This window comes from Prionailurus bengalensis, chromosome C2 (genome assembly GCF_016509475.1).
Source record: "Prionailurus bengalensis isolate Pbe53 chromosome C2, Fcat_Pben_1.1_paternal_pri, whole genome shotgun sequence".
Classification (NCBI taxonomy): domain Eukaryota; kingdom Metazoa; phylum Chordata; class Mammalia; order Carnivora; family Felidae; genus Prionailurus; species Prionailurus bengalensis.
In genome coordinates, this window is record NC_057350.1 from 76281790 (window position 1) to 76302560 (window position 20771).

Here is a 20771-nt window from a genome sequence, read left to right on the forward strand (position 1 = left end):
TCTTGGATTGACTGATTTCAAAATTCTCACAATAAATAACTCATGCTTGGCTATGACAAAGTAGAAATATTTTCCTTCTCTGTGACTCAGAGAGCTTACCTTTAAGTTTTTCTTATAGATGACAAACTTTGCATTTATTCAAAACAACTTGTTTTAAGGGCTGTTAGAAGAGAATGGAAAATGCCTGATTGTAGCAGCAAATCTTGAAGTATTCTTTCTTTGAAGATTGGGGTCTGGGGGTGGGAAGGTTGGAGAAAAATGCCTGGAAGTGCTAATCATCAACCAGATATCAGCAGGTTTTATCAGAAAAGTCCTACAAAAGTAACATCATTCATTGCCTGTTGAGTCTGTTAAGATAAGATGTACCTACGTTAAATGCCCTGTAAGTAATAGTGATGTGATGGAACATAGGTCAGAGGTGGAGGTATATAGAGTCTGAATTCTGGGTGCTGTTCTTTTCTAAGCAGAGTTTGTTCTTTAGTGGAGGCAGTACCTATTAAGCGTGGCTAGAAAGTAAAGTAGTAGCATTTATTAAGCACTGGACGTTGTATATTTCAATGAGAGTTATCTCCTTCCATTCAGCTCCAGTTTCTTAAAGTATATGAAGCTTTTACTGAGTGCTTGCTTCTTACCCTCAAAAGACAGATGAATTTACCCATTCTTTGTAACTTTACTGAACTCTGCAGTATTACCAGTACACTTATAGTTTACATATCTCTCTTCCTTGACTAGCTTTTTAGGGAAAGGAGTTAATTTTAGTTTCTAAATACTTGTGGGGAGGGTGGGTGGATGAGTGAATGGGTTAAATGTTATTTGGAAACTTTACACTGTTTTCCCAGTGACAATGACCTTGTTTTGAACCCCTACCTCAACATTTAAAAAAAAAATTAATTTAATATAGTTTTATTTCGGTTCCCTCCCTGGTGGTAAATATCGGTCTTTTAAAAGTGGAGTTTTTCAGCTGCTATTGTAGATCATAGCCAAGAATGCTAGAGCAAGGGTGGGAGACCCGAAAAAAAAAAAAAAAAAAAAAAAGTGGAGTTTTTTTCCAATAGAAAAATTAGCAAATAACAGGAGCAGCAATTTCTTGCAAAAATATAAGCTTTTAAATGAAAATAATGTTCAAATGTCCTTATAATTAGAGATATGCAGATGAAGACAACATTTCAAAAAAACTGACAAAAATAAAAAAGGAGGACAATACATTCTGTTGGTGAGGCTGTGGGAAAATAGGCATTCTCATATATTGCTGGTAAGAATCCAAATTCATGCAAGACTTTTTTTTTTTTAACTTTTTTTTTTTTTTCAATGTTTATTTATTTTTGGGACAGAGAGAGACAGAGCATGAACGGGCGAGGGGCAGAGAGAGAGGGAGACACAGATTCGGAAACAGGCTCCAGGCTCTGAGCCATCTGCCCAGAGCCCGACGCGGGGCTCGAACTCACGGACCGCGAGATCGTGACCTGGCTGAAGTCGGACGCTTAACCGACTGCGCCACCCAGGCGCCCCAGCAAATATGATGTATGAGTTTGTACATACATATATTTCCTGGCTCTCTCCACCAAGAGAGCCTAGGAGCAATGAACATCCCAGTAACAATGAGCACACTTAGCACCTGGATTTTGGTTTCTAAACACTATTTTCCAATAAAAAGAACTAGGGCTTATTAGAGAATTAGTTGATTCCTGAGCTGGGGCAGGAAAAATAAAAAATAAACCTGGAACATCTTGTGGTGCCAGAAAATTAAGGAATTCCTCAATAAAAAGACGTAGGAGCCAACCAGAAGGACCTCCCAATAGGTAAAGCTGGGACAATTTGAGCCACAAAATGATAGTATTGAATTATGACCCATAGAATTAATATCCATGAGGCCATCCTGATATAAATAAATAATTGAATAAACAAATAAGAAGAGGAGGAGGTACAGATCTCACAGAAGAACTCCCATTTGTATAGAAGGAATGAGGAAAATACAAAGTCACTGTGTAATGCTATGCAATTACACAGTGCAATGATAATTGCTATAAGCAAGATCCACCAAATCAGTGGATGAAAGTTTGAGGAGAAACAGGGTACAAACATAGCCTCAAAGTTTCTTCTCAAGAGATTTATCAACTATAAAAAATTTAAAAAGTAGCTTTATAGCGTAGAAACTTAGCAGACACTACCTTAACCAAGTGATTCGTATTGTATCACTAGTTGATATCATGTAGCCCCTGATAATGATGAATTGAGAAGGAAAGAACATAGCTAATGTGACCTTCATGCCAAAATGAATAACCTTATACTAATCATTAAGAAGTATCAGACAAAGCCAAATTGAAAGAAATTCCACAAAAATATTTGACTAATATTAATATAAGTGTCAAAGTCCTGAAAGGCAAAAAGTCCTGAGAGACTGTCATAAATGGAAGGAGACTAAGAAGACACAACTAAATGCAAGGTGGGTCTTAGTTGGATCTTGGAGGATGGGGTGGGGGGAAACTAGTAAAATTTCAGAAAAGTTTGCAGTTTATGTAATAGCATGGTACCAGTGTGAATTTTCAGCTGTGATAATTGTACACTGGTTATGTGAGTTATTAACATTAGAAGAAGTTAGGTGAAGAGTATACATGAACTCTATAATCTTACAACTTTTCTAGAAGTCTAAATTTATTTCAAAATTAAATTTTGGAGAAGAACAACAAACAAAAAAGAACAAGAGGAAGAAAATAACAAAAATAAAAACCCCAATGTATGTCATCTTTTAAAAATACAGTAAAACCTTGGTTTGTGAGCATAATTTGTTCCCGAAACATGCTTGTAGTCCAAAGCACTCATATATCGAAGCTAATTTCAAGAACGATTGGCTCAGTTGTGATCACATGATGTTTGGCATCGTGTATTATTTGCATAACAAGACATTGCTCATTTATCAAGTTAGAATTTATTATAAATGTTTGCTCATCTTGCAGAACACTCGCAGAACAAGTTCCTCGCAATCCAAGATTTTACTATAGTTAAACATATTTGGGCCATGCATGTCAGTAATAAAGTAAGCTAGCTACTAGTGACTGTTTTTGCCACATTATGTAATAAGGTTGATTCTACCAAGAAAATACCATATACTGGGTGGCTTAAATGATGAACATTTATTTCTCACAGTTCTGGAGGCTGGGAATTCCAAGATCAGGGCCACCAGTATATCTGGTGTCGGGTGAGGACCCACATCCTAGTGCATTTGTGGCTGTCTTGTCACTGTGTCCTCACATGGTCAAAGGGGAGAGAGAGCTTCCCACAGCATTTTTATAAGGGCACTAATCTTATTCATGAAGGTAAAGCCTCCGAAAGCCTCCACTTCCCAATTTTTTGGGGTTAGAATTTCAAAATATGAATTTGGGGGGAATGCAAACATTTAATGTGTGGTAATTGCCTATCAAAATTGGACCTGAAGGTATTTCTAAGACGTGAGATACAGGCCTGGTAGTCAATGGACTGTACATGTAACAAAGACCAAAAGTACTATGTTAGCTATCATACTGGTCTTTATCTTTAAGTTTCTGTGTTGGTTTGGCTTCTCTGTGAAAATAAAGTTGCTTTCCGTTCAATAGACGTTTTGCCATTAATATACTCATTAAAACTTTTGGGGCCTGGCAAAATTCTGAATATGTGATTACTAACTCAGTGTAGTCTTCCAAGCAGATAAATATACTGATTAATTGCACAGCTGATGCCAAGAGTCAATAGATTCCTATTTAATATGAACAAAAAATATCTCAGATAAATGACCACTTAAAAATCTCAGAACTCCCACAAATATGAATTCCTACAAACTATGAGTAAATAACTATAGAAAGGAAAAATTTAGATACTAAGAATTTAAACAAGTTCACCTATCATTATATACCAGATTTTCCAGTCCTTCTCAGAAAGTGATAAATTATTTCATTTTGAAACCACACTAGTGAGTCACTTGCCAGAGCTGGCCCAAAGTCAATAAGAAAATAGAGAGAATGCCTAACTTTAAAAATCTTAATTAGAAGCAGATAACATAATTTAAAATTTGGTCATTATGTAGTAATATATCTTGAATTTAAAATAAAAAATATGTTTGCAAGTAAAAAATTTGATTTTGGCTTACATAATAATAATACATAGAGAATGTGGAAGTTTTTCTGAAACTAAAATGTGCCACTTTCCTACCATCCATTGTGCTCATGGCTGCTCCTCTTTGTTTTTGTTTTGTCCTGTTTTTGGATGTTATGGTACATGCAGAAATGAGTTCTCCTTAAGTACTGCCCAAGGTACTTTTAGGAAGACTAAAATATGTGCCTAACTTGAACCTGATGTCACCTTAGGAGTTACTTTAACAAACATGTAAATCAAAGACCAGATAAGGGGAGGAATCTTTATTTAAAAAACAAATAAACAAACAAAAAAAACCCCTAAGTCTAAGTAATAAAGCTCCAGTGATCCATTCCCTTTTGTACTTACTTTGATCAAAAGTCCATAATATATACTAGGAAAATATTTTGCATTAAAATGTTATGTGCTCTCTTTGGTTTAATCTGAACTCATCTGAGAGTTCCATAACAACAACAACAAAAATCTATAAATGTGATCCCAGGTTTGTTTTTTCAAATACTGTGATGATCCCTTTTCTTTGCGATGAATACACTTGACCACAAGAACCACTGTCATTTAAATTAGACAGCAGCAGGCCATTTGAATACGAACGAACTGTATTGGAGTTAGCTTTCCTGCCTTGCCTTCTAAGAGTTTGCAATTCTCTTGAGGAGAGGGAAGATTCACAAGTAAACTCTTCATATCATCAAATAGAAGAGCCACTTAGTGTGACCATTAAGGAGCACCTAGAACCCTTGGTGGTGATCACCCAGTGGTGATAGAGCCTCTTCTTGCAAAGATGATAGAATATCTAAAGCACTGTCACGTTTCCCCTCACTGAATCCTTGCAACAGCCTTGCCTGGAAGAGAGAGAGTCTCATAAATAAGGAAATTGGTGCTCCAGAGGTCAGGTGCCTTCTAAATCACACATGGACCTGCTCACTCTGCTCAAGTTCCTTGAGGCTTATGCTAAACCGTTACTACATTTCAAGGAATAGCATTTCCCTCAAAGTAAAGAAACAGCTCTCAGCATTGGGTTCCAGAGCAGGAGAGCTCTACGGGAAAACTCTCTGCCTCTGCGTGTGCGGCATGAAGGGATATTTTTAGATGTTTTCCTTTTGTTAATTGCCTCTCCCTCCATGGGGAATTTCTATGGGCAGAATCCCCAGATGGGCCAAGTTACTCACTAATTCCCAAAGAGACTGGAAAGACAAAGGCCATGGCCCAGGTTGCCTGGGGCTTTAGAACTTCCCCGGTGATAACAATGCTGTGGCTTTAGCAAGATCTTCAAGGACCTTGGAGCCCACAGAGCTTTGGTGATCCCACTGAACAATGCGGCTAAGAGGTGACTAGAAGGAAGGCCTTAAGTTTTGGAACCGCCCCAAATGACCTTGCTAGAGCTCTATTATGAAATGAGTTTAGAGAATGTGGAGCCAGCAGTGGCTATTAGCTCAAAAGGCCCTCCAGATGTCCTGGCTTTCATCCATCATCTTTGAGAGGAAAAAGGAAGAGGCTTTTGAATGAGTATTTCTCCAGGGAACTTCAACCTTAAGCTTCAACCTTTAGGGAACATCACAGGAACTGTAAATCAGGTTTAGCCTAGAGAAAAGAAAGAAGAAAGGGGTGATGAAAACCATTCTTACTCCTTTGCAGGGAAGAGGTAACCAGCCAGTGGCTTTGGAACAATGGATGGAAAGAAAATGTAGTATGTTTTTGGTTCGATGTCAGGGTAAATCTTCTAACAGCTTTTGTGCAATGAACTATCTGGGGAGTTGGTTGTTCTCTATTATCTGAACCTTTCAAGCAGAAATGCTAATATTGGTATAGACACTGGTGATCCTTGGAAAGTGAAAGTCACCAAAAAACCTACAGGTGAGGGGCTAAGTAATAATTGCTAACACTATTATGACGTTTACTTTATATCAAGTTTTTTTTTAATCTTCAACAAGATAGATGCTATTATTATCTATAAGGTATATAAGGTAAATGCTATTTATCAACTCTCTTATTGATAAGGAAACTGAGGCACAGAGAGGTTGAGTAATTTGTTCAAGGTCACACAGCTAGAGTAGGAATTTGAATATAGGCTGCCTGTCTCCAGCACCTGAACTGCTCACTGTATTGCTGTGTCCTCTCAGGTCTCTTCTTGCCCTGAGGTTCCAGATAGGGTGGAGTCTGGTCCCATAGCCAACATTCTTTGTATGCTTCACTCACAAGACTTCCAAAGGGGCACTGACGGCCTCTGAGAATAAACAAAGCCAAAGGGGTGGCTGATGAAAAAAAAATCGAGACCTGTAGACCCACAGGGAAGCTCACTGGTCATCTTTGGCGTCAGTTCGCCAAGTCAACCTACCAGAATATCGCACCAAAGCGAAGTGCTGTTGTTTTCAAATTTCCCGCCTCATCTGCCTCCCAGTCTGCACCTGTGGCCTTGCCTTCCTTCTGGCCTTCCTCTACCCACCCAGTCACTCCCCTCGCCCTCGCAGCACTTGCCTCCCCACTCACCTGTGCTAGAGCTTTTTCAGAAGACTGGAGGCCAAGGAGACATCATGAAGTTGCCAGTTCTCTATTCCACACCCTCTTCCCCACTCTGCGCCCAGGGTGGTATGTGACTTACCCAAGGTCACAGAGCCCGGATCAGAAAATCCAGGTGTCCAGACTCCCACATCCGCGCTGCGCCTAGGCACACATGCGCTCTCATGGCTCGCACCCAAGAGCTTTCTTTATTCCACATCCCCACCTCCCCAGCGCCCCCCCCCCCCCGCCCCCCGCCAGTTCCCTGGAGTCGCTTCTGACGCTCCCGCAGCCTCCAGGGTCCAGCCCTTCCTGCGGGCGCTTCCCTTCCGCCGGATTCCCACGCTGGAGTCACCGTCGGCAGGAGCGCAGCCCGCGGGAGCGCTGCCTTCCGGGCTAGCTCGGCCGGGCCCCGCGGAGCCCCTCTCGGCGCCCTGCAGCCCGGCACTGCTGGGGTACTGAGGCGGGCGGGCGCCCCAGGCTCACCGCCAGACCCAGAGGGCCAGGGCCGACGCGGGACCCCGTCCTCGTGCCTCCGGGCGCCGGCCCCTGGAAGGGCCACGGAGCCACCGTGACGTCCCCCCGCGTGGCCCGTTCACTCACCCTCCCTCCCTCCCGCAGCCCAGCAGCTTCCTTCGGGAAGTCCCAAAGTATCACGCTCGAGCTTACTGGGGTGTGGCCGAGCCGCCCGTCCCCCGCCCCCCCCCCCCCCCAACCCCGGGCTGCCCCCAGCGGAGCGGCACTGCCTCCTCCCTCCCAGCCCGGCCGCGGCGCCCGCCGCGCTCCTGACCAGAGCCCCAGCTCCCTGTCCACCTGGGACGCGCGCACCATGGACTCCGGACCCGGCTGCCGAAGACAGGCGGCCTTTTGGTTGGACAATTAGCGGAGGTGGGCGGGGAGTTGACGAACCCCACACGCGCGCCTCTCCATGAAGATTCTTGAGCTTTCTTTGAAGAAAGGAGTGCATATGCTGCAGTGTCTCTGTGGAAGGAGCCTGAGGTCCAGCAACAGCCTAAGTGGTGAGAAAATGTTCTTTCCTCGGCCTTAAAACGCTGCAGATGCCCCCCACCCCACCCCTTCCTCCCCCTTGGCTCCCTCTGCGCTCGGCTCCCTTCCTTTATTCCGCGCTGTCAGTGGGAGAAGGAAGGCGGTTCCCTAGTGGGGCGAGAGAAAGGCCCCGGCCGCCGGTTTTGTCTTTGGGGGTGTTTTTTCCTAATCCCCGAAGTCATCTGCGCTTTGTAGAACGCTCTAGCTCTCGCTGAGCGCCTGGACTGGAACCGCGGGTCTCTTTTCGAGGGGTGCTTATAAACTGACCTGCTTTTGCACTTCCTCGCGGCTCTCTCCTTGTGACTTGTAAGGGCGGTGTGCGACTTGGAGTTGCTCAGTGTCTCCTCTTAAGAAGTTGCTGATGCGTTCGACAGGAGAGGGGACTTTTAAACAGGTGGCTGGCGAGGCAGGTATCTTTTATTTTTCTTTTCTTGTCGGAGAAGTAGACATCTGGCCTTAGTCGGAGAGTAGCTTTGCCCTGGAGACCAAACAATTTCTGTCCTCGGTACTGAAACAGGAGAGTCTCAATTAGCCCTGGGTTTAACCAACCGGGTCCCTCAGGAAAGGCCCAGGGAGGGAAAGAAAGAAAATCAGACCCTTTTAATGACCTGAAAAATTTAGAATTTAAATGAAAAAAAAAAAAAGAGGAAGGAAAGAAGGAAAGAAGGAAAGAAAGAAAGAAAGAAAGAAAGAAAGAAAGAACTAAGCTAAAATCAAGTAAGTGAAATTCTCTTCTGATGAAACCCTGCAAACGCGGTGCTCTTTCACCACACTTTGATTTGTGCATCTCTCTGTCTCTTTTTAAGGTGTAAGTATCGTTTAATATGATTATGTCTACTAACCTTTCGACTGCTAATCTAGTTTTTGTGTCTTTTGGTTTTCTTTACAAAATGGGGGTGGGGTGTGAGGAGAGGACAGGTGCCCTTATTATGTCTAGGCAAGTGTCTCTTTGTGAAATAATTTGTTTTGCCCATAAATTGCCAGTAACTTTAATGTTCAACAATTTAACAATATTATAATAGGCTTCATGTTTAAAACTTCGTATGCTATTCTGGGGGATCTGATTCATTTGGTTACCTCCCTATTTTCACCCTGTTCTGGAACTATAAAGATTATATTTGGAAAGATTAGAATATATATAGATTTCATTCATTTTTTCCCTAAAATTTTGACTTTCTGGCCACTCACCACTCTAAATGAAAAGTAAAACTATTTTAAAAGAACTAATTAGGTAATTTATATGTGAAATATGAGAATATACACTTTTGAAATACAATCACAATGAGATCTTATATTTTTACTTTTGTTGAATTCATAAGATTATTTACAGTCTTTTTTGCCACCATATTTATAAGTGCTCAATGATATCCAACTGCTATATTTTAAATTAGTATGCTTGATGATGAAATTTCATATTTTGAAAATACATATCTCAGGAAGCCGGTAAAGATGTATGTTTATTTCAGTTTTCCTTGTTCACATTAAATAACACATAGATTGCAACTTGGATATATGTTTTCTGGATGTGAAAAAGTTTAAGTATATATGGTGTGTAATAATGACAAGGTGCTACCTTGCGTAAAAATAGGTAACATATTAATTTATATTCAGAGTCAGTTTCTCAAATAGTAACAGATCCAAATAGAAGTGATAACATATGTGATGGGGCAGCATAGGTTGTTGTAAAATCATGACACTTAGAGTCAGAAGACTTAGTTATAAAGCAGTCTTAATAAAATTACTAAGAATCCTAAGTATTTTAATCTGGAAAAAGTGGAAATAATAGCTCTAGCCTGGTTCCTATATCTTGTTTTAAAAGATTTAACATGCAACCCTTGAAAACTGTTGCACTTTATTTCTTTATATGCTTTTTTACTTAGTGGGGTGGTTGGTTAGTTTAGGGGATGATCACTCCAACATGTTTTTTGTAAAATGGTTTAGTAACAAGTAGTGAAGATGAAGGTTCCTTCATAACTTTTCCACAGAGAGAGATAATATACAGAGATAATATATAGATAATAATATAATAATATACAGATAATATACAGAGTTACTGAGAGATTGTTTCTGGGAACTACATTGCTGTTGTTTGATTGTGGCCTTTCTTGGGTTATGATCTTGGATAACATGCTTGACCTTGCCATTCCTCAATTTATGCATAAATGTTAATTACTATGGTAATAGTACGTACCTCTTGGGTTGTGGTAAAGATTAAGTAAGCTGAGAATAGCTAAAGATTTGTTGAACTCTTACTTTATGCCAGACATTATTCTAAGAACTTTGAGTCTACCATATATAATGTGCTCAGTATATTTTAGATATTATTATTATTATTGTGCTCCATTTTAACATGATTTCACTCATGTGACTTGTACCATTAGCATGGCATCACAGCAATTCCATGTGAAATGTTTTTATTCCCAGTGTGTGAATACATTGAGGTAAAGACATCAGATACATTTTCATGGAACAAGTTTATAAGAATAGAACTGGAATGCCCAATATTAATTTTTTTCAACTTACCTAAAAAGAAATATAATAATATTTTGAACTGTGTCAGAATGGAGTACAAAGTTTTACACCAGTAACATCTTCCCCATTATTTTACAGCTGAGGGAAGTAAGGGCCACAGGGGAGGAGTGGCATAATTTGTTTTAAGAAGTTAAAAGTTCAATCCCTTCCTCTAATGGATTGCTGCATTTTTGGAATTGCAAACATTTCAATAATTTATTTAGGTTTCATTAAATAAATGGAGTTAAACAAATACAAAATGATCATTAGTAACTTTTGAGCTTCTTAGTATAATTAAAATGTTTTATTGCTCCTGTCTTTCCTCTATAGTACCAAATATTAATCTTGCCTAATATATCCATTATATTAGTTTATAAATCCTTTTACTTCAGTAGGATGTAGATAGTATGAGATATCAAATAGAAAACAATCTTAGACAAGGTTAAGTGGGTTGTTTATGGCTTTTTCCTGGTATCTTATGATCTTTTTTTTCCATTTCTCAAAATCAGTGATATATTTTTTTAAGCATGGGGAGCCTATCTATTGAAAGAACATTAAGAAGTTTAAATTCCAGGGGTGCCTGGGTGGCTCAGTCAGTTAAGCATCCGACTTTGGCTCAGGTCATAATCTTGCTGTTTGTGAGTTTGAGCCCCACATTGGGCTCTGTGCTGACAGCTCAGAGCCTGGAGGCTGCTTTGGATTCTGTGTCTCCTTCTCTCTCTGCCCCTCCCCCACTTGTGCTCTGTCTCTCTCTATCTATCAAAAAATAAATAAATGTAAAAAAAACAATAAAATAAAATTCTAAACAATTCTGCTTAGAGTATATGACATTTCTATTAACCTGGAAAATGCTAAGATTTTAGTTTGAAGGGAGAGGGAAGTAGATTCATTTTTCCCTAGATTTGGGATCTTTACAAAGAAACATAAGCTCACTGAAGAGTAGACATTAAAACAATAGCTTGAATGACTGCTCCCTTTCCTCTCAAGATCTAGTTGGGAGGAAAGCAGAAGCATTCTATCAAGGAAAGGTTTCTCATCACTTTGGTAGGAAAAACCAATGAAAGAAGGATTCCCGTCCTAACGACCAGACTCCCAAGAAGGCTGTCTTAGGTATCAACCTGACAGAGGATGGCAGCACTTTTGGTAGTGGGTGCCCACAATAGTAGGAAAATAAGTGTGTATACCTGTGGGTGTGCACACTCATACCACAAGAGAGGGACAACACTGTGCTTGTCTTATCACCCTCAGCTGTTCCAGAAAAGCAGCCATTGGCCTCTCCTCCTTCTGTACACAGTCATAACTCTCCCGTGATATCCTGTCAATTAGGGGCTGCCTCAGCCTGGTGGCACAGAGGATTACCAGATGTCCAGACATTGAGCTGTACAATCACATCAAGTAGCTTTGGTGTGGGATTGAAACACTCCAGGCAAAAGTAATTTATCAATCCTAATGAACACACAAAAGTAAAACCCAGTCATGCCCTTACTTTCAAATATAGCACCACCATCTAAATTAAATTTGCCTGCTTACATTCAGTTTACATCAGCTAATGTATATCTAAGAGATTTAGGGTTTAACTACTGTACAAGACAGTCAGGTGATCTTGAATTTGGTTGCAATGTGGTCATTGTTTTAAGCCCATTTCTCAGGAAGGGATCCTCAACAAAGATAGCATTACACAGTTGTTTTCAACTTCTCTCTGCTTTGCTTGGGAGTATGTAGTCCTTTACTCTCTTTACTTTTTCTTCAAGGATGTGGGTCACATCCAAAATTTGGAGAAATGAAAATAATTTATTTATAAATTGAGAATATTTTAGATTCTAATTCAGTCTTCAGAAATCCACCTAATTAAAAACAAATGGCAAAACTTACCTCTTGAAGCAATGTACTCAGTTGTTCACTTTATTTTAGTTAAGAAACATGGGCGATTTCAGTGTGTCACTGCCTTCATTTATCTAATCTTGGAAAACTTCACTAAAAAATAATTAATTGATGATTTATATGTGGCAATTATCTTTGTTGTAAAATCTTTCTTTGAGCTGGTTTTTATGTCATAATGTTAAAATTCTTCCTATTTAAATGTTGCTCCAGTGAGTACAATGAATAAGAATTATGCAATATACAGGGGCGCCTGGATGGCTCAGTCAGTTGAACATCTGACTTCAGCTCAGGTCATGGTCTTGAAGTTTGTGAGTTTGAGCCCTGTGTCAGGCTCTGTGCTAACAAACAGCTCAGGGCCTGGAGCCTGCTTCAGATTCTGTATCTCTCTCTCTCTCTCTCTCTCTCTCTCTCTCTCTCTCTCTCTCTCTCCCTCCCCCTCCCCTGCTCATGTTCTGCCTCTCTCTGTCTCTCAAAAATAAATAAATGTTTAAAAACTTTAAAATGAAAAGAATTATGCGATATACAAAATGTCCATAACTTTCTTATGGCTTTCATTTTCAAAGAAATTTTCATTGTTTTACATGAGGTTTTCAGTGTTAATGTCAGAAAATTCAAGAAGTTCGTGCCTGTTACTAATCCACTTGTCATATAGTACTTTCAAAAAGCAATTTGCCAAGTGCCTACTATGTGCAAATATAGTAGGCATTGCCACTTTTCACTCAATATTTTGGGTTTTCCTCTTGGGCACATTGTAGGGTGGCACTACCCCATTCCTATGGAGTTAGGCTGGCCATGTGACTTGGACTAGCAAATGAAATGCTCTACCAGCCAGAGCACAACTCACCTCAGGCTCTGAGCTTCTGATGATGTTTAAGGAAGCAGTGGCTCCATCAGCCTGTATCCCTGAGTGTCTACAATAAGTAGAGCCTCATTATGTGATCCATGATGGACATTTAGCACAAATGAGAGGTTAAAGTATTTTTTAAAGTAGCTTAGATTTTTTTAAATATGAAATTTATTGTCAAATTGGTTTCCATACAACACCCAGTGCTTATCCCAACAGGTGCCCTCTTCAATGCCCATCACCCACCCTTCCCTCCCTCCCACCCCCCATCAACCCTCAGTTGGTTCTCACTATTTAAGAGTCTCTTATGGTTTCGTTCTCTCCCTCTCTTTTTTTTCCTTGCCCTCCCCAATGGTCTTCTGTTAAGTTTCTCAGGATCCACATAAGAGTGAAAACATATGGTATCTGTCTTTCTCTGTATGACTTATTTCACTTAGCATAACACTCTCCAGTTCCATCCACGTTGCTACAAAAGGCCATATTTCATTCTTCCTCATTGCCAAGTAGTATTCCATTGTGTATATAAACCACAATTTCTTTATCCATTCATCAGTCGATGGACATTTATGTTCTTTCCATAATTTGGCTATTGTTGAAAGTGCTGCTATAAACATTGGGGTACAAGTGCCCCTATGCACCAGCACTCCTGTATCCCTTGGGTAAATTCCTAGCAGTACTATTTCTGGATCATCAGGTAGATCTATTTTTTATTTTTTGAGGAACCTCTACACTGTTTTCCAGAGTAGCTGCACCAGTTTGCATTCCCACCAACAGTGCAAGAGGGTTCCCACTTCTCCACATCCTCTCCAGCATCTATAGTCTCCTGATTTGTTCATTTTAGCCTAAAGTAGCTTAGATTTTTAAGACCATTTGTTACCTGGCCTATCCTGATTGATATAGTAAGGAAGGACAGTTTAAAATTACTCAACACATCTCCAGAGGCAAGGGAAACAAAAGCAAAAATTAACTATTGAGACCTCATCAAGGTAAAAAGTCTGCACAGCGAAGGAAACGATCAGCAAAACCAGAAGGCAACTGATAAAATGGGAGAATATATTTGCAAATGACATATCATATAAAGGGCTAGTATCCTAAATTTATAGAGAACTTATCAAACTCAACACCTCCCCAAAAAACAAATAATCCAGTGACAAAAGGGGCAAAAGACATGGATAGGCAATTTTCCAAGGAAGACATCCAGATGGCTAACAGACACATGAAAAAATGCTCAACATCACTCATTATCAGAGAAATACAAATTAAAACCACAAAGAGATACCACCTCACAGAATGGCTAAAATTAACAACTCAGGCAATGACAGATGCTGGTGAGGATGCAGAGAAAGAGGAACCTTTTTGCATTGCTGGTGGGAATGCAAACTGGTGCAGCCACTCTGGAAAACAGTATGGAGGTTCCTCAAAAAATTAAAAATAGAACTACCCTATGATCCAGTAATGTCACTACTAGGTATTTATCCAAAGGATACAGGTGTGCTGTTTCAAAGGTGCACATGCACCCCAATGTTTATAGCAGCTCTATCAACAATAGACAAATTATGGAAAGACCCGTAATGTCCATCGACAGATGAATGGATAAAGAAGATGGCATATATATTTATATATATGTTCCCCCTCACACACAATGGAGTGTTACTCGGCAATCAAAAAGAATGAAATCTTGCCATTTGCAACAATGTGGATGGAACTAGAGTGTATTATACTAAGTGAAATTAGTCAGAGAAGGACAAATATCATATGACTTCACTTATATGTAGAGTTTAAGATACAAAACAAATGAACAGAAAGGAAAGGAAGCAAAAATAATATAAAAACAGGAAGGGGAACAAAACATAAGAGACTCTTAAGTTTAGAGAACAAACTGAAGGTTGCAGGAGGGGTTGTGCATGGAGGGATGGGCTAAGCGGGCAAGGGGCATAAAGGAGGACACTTGTTGGGATGAGCACTGGGTGTTATATGTAGGGGATGAATCACTGGATTCTACTCCTTAAATCATTATTGCACTGTATGCTAACTAACTTGGATGTAAATAATGATAATAATAATAATAATAATAATAATAATAATAATAAAGTTAATGGTAAATTCTTGGGCTCCACTTTCTCTATGACCTCATCTATAATATATAAGCAATAGATGTATTGGTTTTCTTTTAAAATATTTGGGTAATTAGTTCAGCATCCCAAGGTATGAGGTTTTGTCATCCTTCTGATAAGTTAGCATGTGTCTGGAGCCTTGCAGGTACCATGTTTCTTAAATGATATTTATATTTCCCCCCAAAATAAGAATGAAGTAATCAAGTTCCATTGATGTCTGAGAATATTATTTTAAACTTGTAATTTAATTTCAAGGCTCTTAAGAACTCCAGTTCTCCTTTCTACATACCCTGAGATGTAAAAACTACATATCTTCAAACACATCCTGAAAGGAAAGAACTAATTACAATACCTGAAAAACAGATACAACGTGGCAGCTCTCATCTCTACTGCAGTTTTGCCAGACAAGGAGAAATGCAAATAAAATTGTTTTTCTTCTCCCAGCTTATACACTGAGAGCAGCATGCATGGGGAAAAAAACAGGGCATTACTTTATGGTGAAGTGATTGGGCTGGGCTGAATGCTCTCATCTGTGTTAGGGGCCAGCAGTCCATTTTCCTGACTCCAGGTTAAGTACAGCAAAAGACAGGAGGGAAGCCATTTTCTGGAAGCCTAGGATACTTGAGTCATACTAACTACCCTTCACAGTTGCTCGCCCTCCCTTTCATCTCCATCTGAGGACAGAAAGTTAAAGAAATATGTCTCTGACTTCAAGGGTTGTCCTTTTTCACATTAGCAAGCATTCCTTGAGGGCTGTTTGCATGCAATGTTCTGCATTAGGCACTAGAAACCTAGTATGGAGAAATATATATATACACACACAAGCAAGAGGTATACTACTAGGCAGGATAGGATACGTGCCCAAAGTGGGATACTGGGGAGCCTCAGTTTGTTTCAGTTTAACAACCTCTTAGCTGAGTTAATGTTCTATGGTAAAATCTCTTCGAGGAAGGAATAGTTAATTCTGCCTGGGATTCCTGTTAATCTCCCTGAACTTGAAAAGCATTTAGAAGTTCAAAAGGTAGTACTAGCATGGGCAGATGGGGTCTCTAACGGAAAGGAGTAGTATCTCAGGATATTTTACTGGAAGAATGTGTTTGTATAAAAATAAGATACAGATATAAAAAAAGTAATTTTTTCAAAAGTAATTACCCTACCTCTCAATGCAAGCCTACCCAGCTTTGCTCATATTCAGATATCTTGCCTAGTTATCTGTTATACATCTCTTCTGCCCCTACCTCAACATGACTCCATTTATTCACAGCCTGGTACAATACATCAGCTTCTAAGAAAGCAAGTTGTATTCTCTGGTATCAGAGTTAGAAAGGATGTCCAGGGAGCACTTAGAGATCTGTTTTTCCAATTTCCATGGTATATCTTAAAACAACAAAGCTCTCCTTTGTACTGCTTCATGTATGAAATTGCTATCTTTATGCCATGTTATTTTCATTGCACATCATTAGGAATGCCATGTCCGAATAGTTCTTCTAAGCCATTAAATGTTTCAGGGCATCTGCATTTCCTAGGGTGCCAATCAGAAAGCTACTGTGAATCTGCCAAGACCATTTCTCTTGCTGAAATGATCTTTCTTGTTTATACATAAGCTTCTAGTACCATCCCACCCCCTCCACTCATTACTGTTTATAGAAACGATAGCATTGCAGTTGGTGTCACTGATTGCCTACGTTGCTGCTTCAATGAAGCCAGCTGGGATTCGATTGCATGGTCTTTAAATAAAACTTAGTGGCACAAAATGAATCTCTTTTTTGAGGGGAGGGGTGTTGTTGCTAGCTGGATGGTTCTCTAAAGCACTAATTATTGCGTGACTTGGAGGAACTTGAGAATCAGTAGATCGCCATGTTGGCTCAGTGTCTGACCTTGGCACTAAGGAAATTGTGAGTAGATGAAGCCGTTCTCAAAATGATAGTTATAAACTCCTTACCCACACCCCGTCGTAGCACTCTGTACATAACTCAGTGACTGGAGATAGCCCATGTGCCTATTGGTCCAGCTACCCAAAGGCTAAAGCCAGAAGATTGATTGAGATCATGAATTCTGGCCAGCAGTTTTCTGTGACAGTCTGGTGACAGTCCTGTATTCACAGACAGCTCAGGAATGACCTGGAAATGGTGATAAACAGAGAGAAAAATTGTTGCTGCATTTTCTAAAACTGGTGCAGTAATAAAATGGAGGATATCAATCATGACTTTTGGACTTTTGACTCCCAAACTTCACTGTGTATTAGGCAGGATTCCTCTTTATAGTTATATAATACAGATGAATAAACTAAGGCTTATCCTTAGATTTTTATGTCTATATACATTTATTTATTTTCTCACTAATCTGAATGTACATGTATGTGTCTATGTGACTCTGTGTGTGTGTGTGTGTGTGTGTGTGTGTATCTTTAATTAAATGCATTCGAAATTGTTAATGGCAATTACCTTTATGGAGTTTGATGGCAGACACTTGCTTTATGCATTAAATATTTCTATATAATTTGAATTATGAAAATGTGTTCCTTTTATAATAAAAGTGAGTGATATATATTTCATAGTATACAGTTTTCTGCTCACAGCAGTAAACTTTGAAAATGTAAACTCTGTAAAATAAGAAAATCAAAACCACAACTTCAATATAATCTCTGCACTCTTTGTGTGTGAATTTTTAAAATGTTATCACAGTTATGTGCTTCATTTGTTTCTTTTCTTGTGATCTTAAATAATTACTCTAAATATGGAAATACATATTGAAATGTTTGGAAAACACTCTTTTTCCAGAAGGAATTATAAGAAGCTGTTAATAGTGGTTAGTTGGAGAGAGAAACTTTTGGGGCAGTAAAGAAGGTAGGCTTCCTTTTTTTTTAGCTTTGTGTGTTTCTAATGATTTGTACATATTGACTATGTGTGTGTGTGTGTGTGTGTGTGTGTGTGTGTGTATACACATATATACGTATGTATGTCAGGATATAGCTGGATGGGAAACTGTGGATCATTTTGTATTTTCTTTTTATTTGTTACTTATCTGCATTAAAAATACTAGTAGACATGTCGATTTACAAAATATTCTTCTAATGATTTTAAATTACTTAATTGAATGACATCACATGTCTGTGCTACAATTACCATTTACCTCCTGTTTTTGGATATTTAGATTACATCCATTTTTCTCTGCCTTTACATTTTTTGACTCATACCCTTGGGTAGAGATCTTTGTGTGTGGTGGGCTTAGGGGATGGCATTTATGATAACTTTTCTATCTCCTCTTTATAGTTACCTCCTTCCTTAATCTTGAGTTCAAAATGGTTGAGAAAATAGACAAAGTTGTCAAACAGATGGCTATTAAACATGTTTTCTTTTTTACTGGATTTCTGGAATATTGGCTTAGAGAATGGTCAAAATTGGATTTAGCACCTTTCTCCCCAAACTAAATATTGACATATGCAACTCACCAGAGGGAAGATTTGGGTCTGTGGAACAGGCCTGCTGAGAAATCCAACCTTACCTCTGTTGGGCCTCACTAGTGGAATCAGAGAGATTTGGATTTGATGTCTACCTCTAGAGACACACGTGGATCCTGACCTACTTGTGCCCACCCAGCAGCTCAGAATGTGTCCAGCCTGCAGGCAGGCAGATCCACAAAGAGGGAGGCGGGGAGGACCCACAACAGGCTAAATTTCACCTGCCCCATTTTTTTCTCTCTCTTATCTCACCATTCACATAAGGTTTTCCTCTTTCTTGGAAAGGAATGAGAAGGGTGGCTGGAAGGTCAGAGACTCTCTTGCCATATGTTGGAAAAGGCAGAAGTGGCTCTTCTGTGGACCAAGAAGTAAGCATGTGAAGTGGGAGCAAAACTTTACTCTTACAATGTGTAATTTTCAAAAGCACAGCTACTTTTAAGGTATTGATATGCTGTTCTCCAGTAACTTACACTTCTAACAGTATAATATTCTCCTGGCTTTGTGTGACTGTGGGCGAGTTTCTTGGTCTCCCTGTGCCTCAAATGTAAAATGGGGCTTGATGATAGTGCTTAGGTTATAGGGTTGTTCTGAAGGTTAAATGCATTAATGTCGGTAAGGTTCTTCACCTATGAAATCCCAAGCAAGTGGTCAGTGCATGGGGTTTTCTGCTCTTCTTTTTCTTGCTTTTCATCCCTCCTGGTGGGATAAAATACAAAGTGCATGCTGTTAGTGTGTGATTTATCCCATCTTATTCTGTCTTTTAAGGTAAAAAAAAATGTACAGCATACCAAAGTTAAGAATATACTTAAAATTTTAATATGTATGTTTACATTTTCTTTGTTGCTTAAGACAGGCCTTTTTTTTCAGGTAAAAGCAATAGGAATCTGTATCTAGCCAATTTCATTTGTGAAGATCTCAGTTTATTTCCTCAAAACAAATAATCACCACAATATCCACAGCATTAAGAATAATTCTGAATTTTATTTCATTGGTAGAAACAAATGTAAAATGGTATTAATGGAGTAATTTGCCTATAAGAGGTAATTTGGATGGTACTCTCTTCAGCGACTTTTGATAACTGAATTTCTGGAATTAATCATAGTTACACTAACTTTGTTCTTTTTTTTCTGTAAAAATTGTATCACATTTTAATTTATTTTTTGTTTAAAAAATTTTTAATGTGAAATTTATTGTCAAATTGGTTTCCGTATAACACCCAGTGCTCATCCCAACGGGTGCCCCCCTCAATGCCCATCACCCACTTTCCCCTCTCCCCCACCCCCACATCAACCCTCAGTTTGTTCTCACTATTTAAGAGTCTCTAATGGTTTGCCTCCTTCCCTCTCTGTAACTTTATTTTTTCCCCTTCCCCTCCCCAATGGTCTTCTGTTAAGTTTTTCAGGATCCACATAAGAGTGAAAACATATGGTATCTGTCTTTCTCTGTATAACTTATTTCACTTAGCATAACACTCTCCAGTTCCATCCATGTTGCTACAAAAGGCCATATTTCATTCTTCCTCATTGCCAAGTACTATTCCATTGTGTATATAAACCACAATTTCTTTATCCATTCATCAGTTGATGGACATTTAGGCTCTTTCCATAATTTGGCTATTGTTGAAAGTGCTGCTTTAAACATTGGAACAAGTGCCCCTATGCATCAGCACTCCTGTATCCCTTGGGTAAATCCCTAGCAGTGCTATTGCTGGGTCATAGGATAGATCTATAACTTTGTTCTTGATAGTTCATAATACTCAAGTTTCAATTCTCTCTTATGTAGGTAGAGTATTTAGATGATCAAGACAGGAGGAAACCCAAAGTTATGTTAAATTTTAACCTTGTAGAATCACTGTAACTGAAAAAAATTTTGAGCTCCTCAGGACTAAAACATAAATTAACTTTGATTTTCAAGTCTTGACAGCAAGTCTCATTTAGTAGATTGCTGATTTTCCATTCCTTGCCAACTCATTTCTAGGAAAACTAAAGATCATTTACACATTTACACAAGTCTGTCCTGGGATACAGGAGCTTTGTCACTCTCCTCTTTCAGTCTTATAGTAAACCAGACGGTGGATCTTCAGAATAATTTACTAAAGGGGTGCCAGGGTACCTAAGGAGGGTGAGCGTCTGACTTCAGCTCAGGTCATGATCTCAAAGTTCGTGAGTTCAAACCCCGCATCAGGCTCTGTCCTGACAGCTCAGAGCCTGGAGCCTGCCTCAGTTTCTGTGTCTCCCCCTCTCTCTGCCCCTCCCTCACTTGCACTCTGTCTCTCTCTCAAAAATGAATGGACATT

The 20771-nt window shown here is 39.3% G+C and overlaps 1 protein-coding gene across 2 annotated transcripts in view; it reads left to right on the forward strand.

Annotated features, from left to right (window-relative positions):
- FGF12 (fibroblast growth factor 12) overlaps positions 1 to 20771 on the forward strand; it is a 559298-nt gene that overhangs the window by 176996 nt on the left and 361531 nt on the right. Inside the window, exon 1 of one of the 2 annotated variants that reach the window (XM_043594580.1) lies at positions 7474 to 7637. The exons of the other annotated variant lie outside the window; for it this stretch is intronic. Coding sequence (XP_043450515.1) covers positions 7547 to 7637 — 91 coding nt within the window. The 5' untranslated portion in view covers positions 7474 to 7546. Of the gene's footprint in view, positions 1 to 7473; positions 7638 to 20771 lie in introns of those variants that run through there. 2 annotated transcript variants of the gene reach the window in all.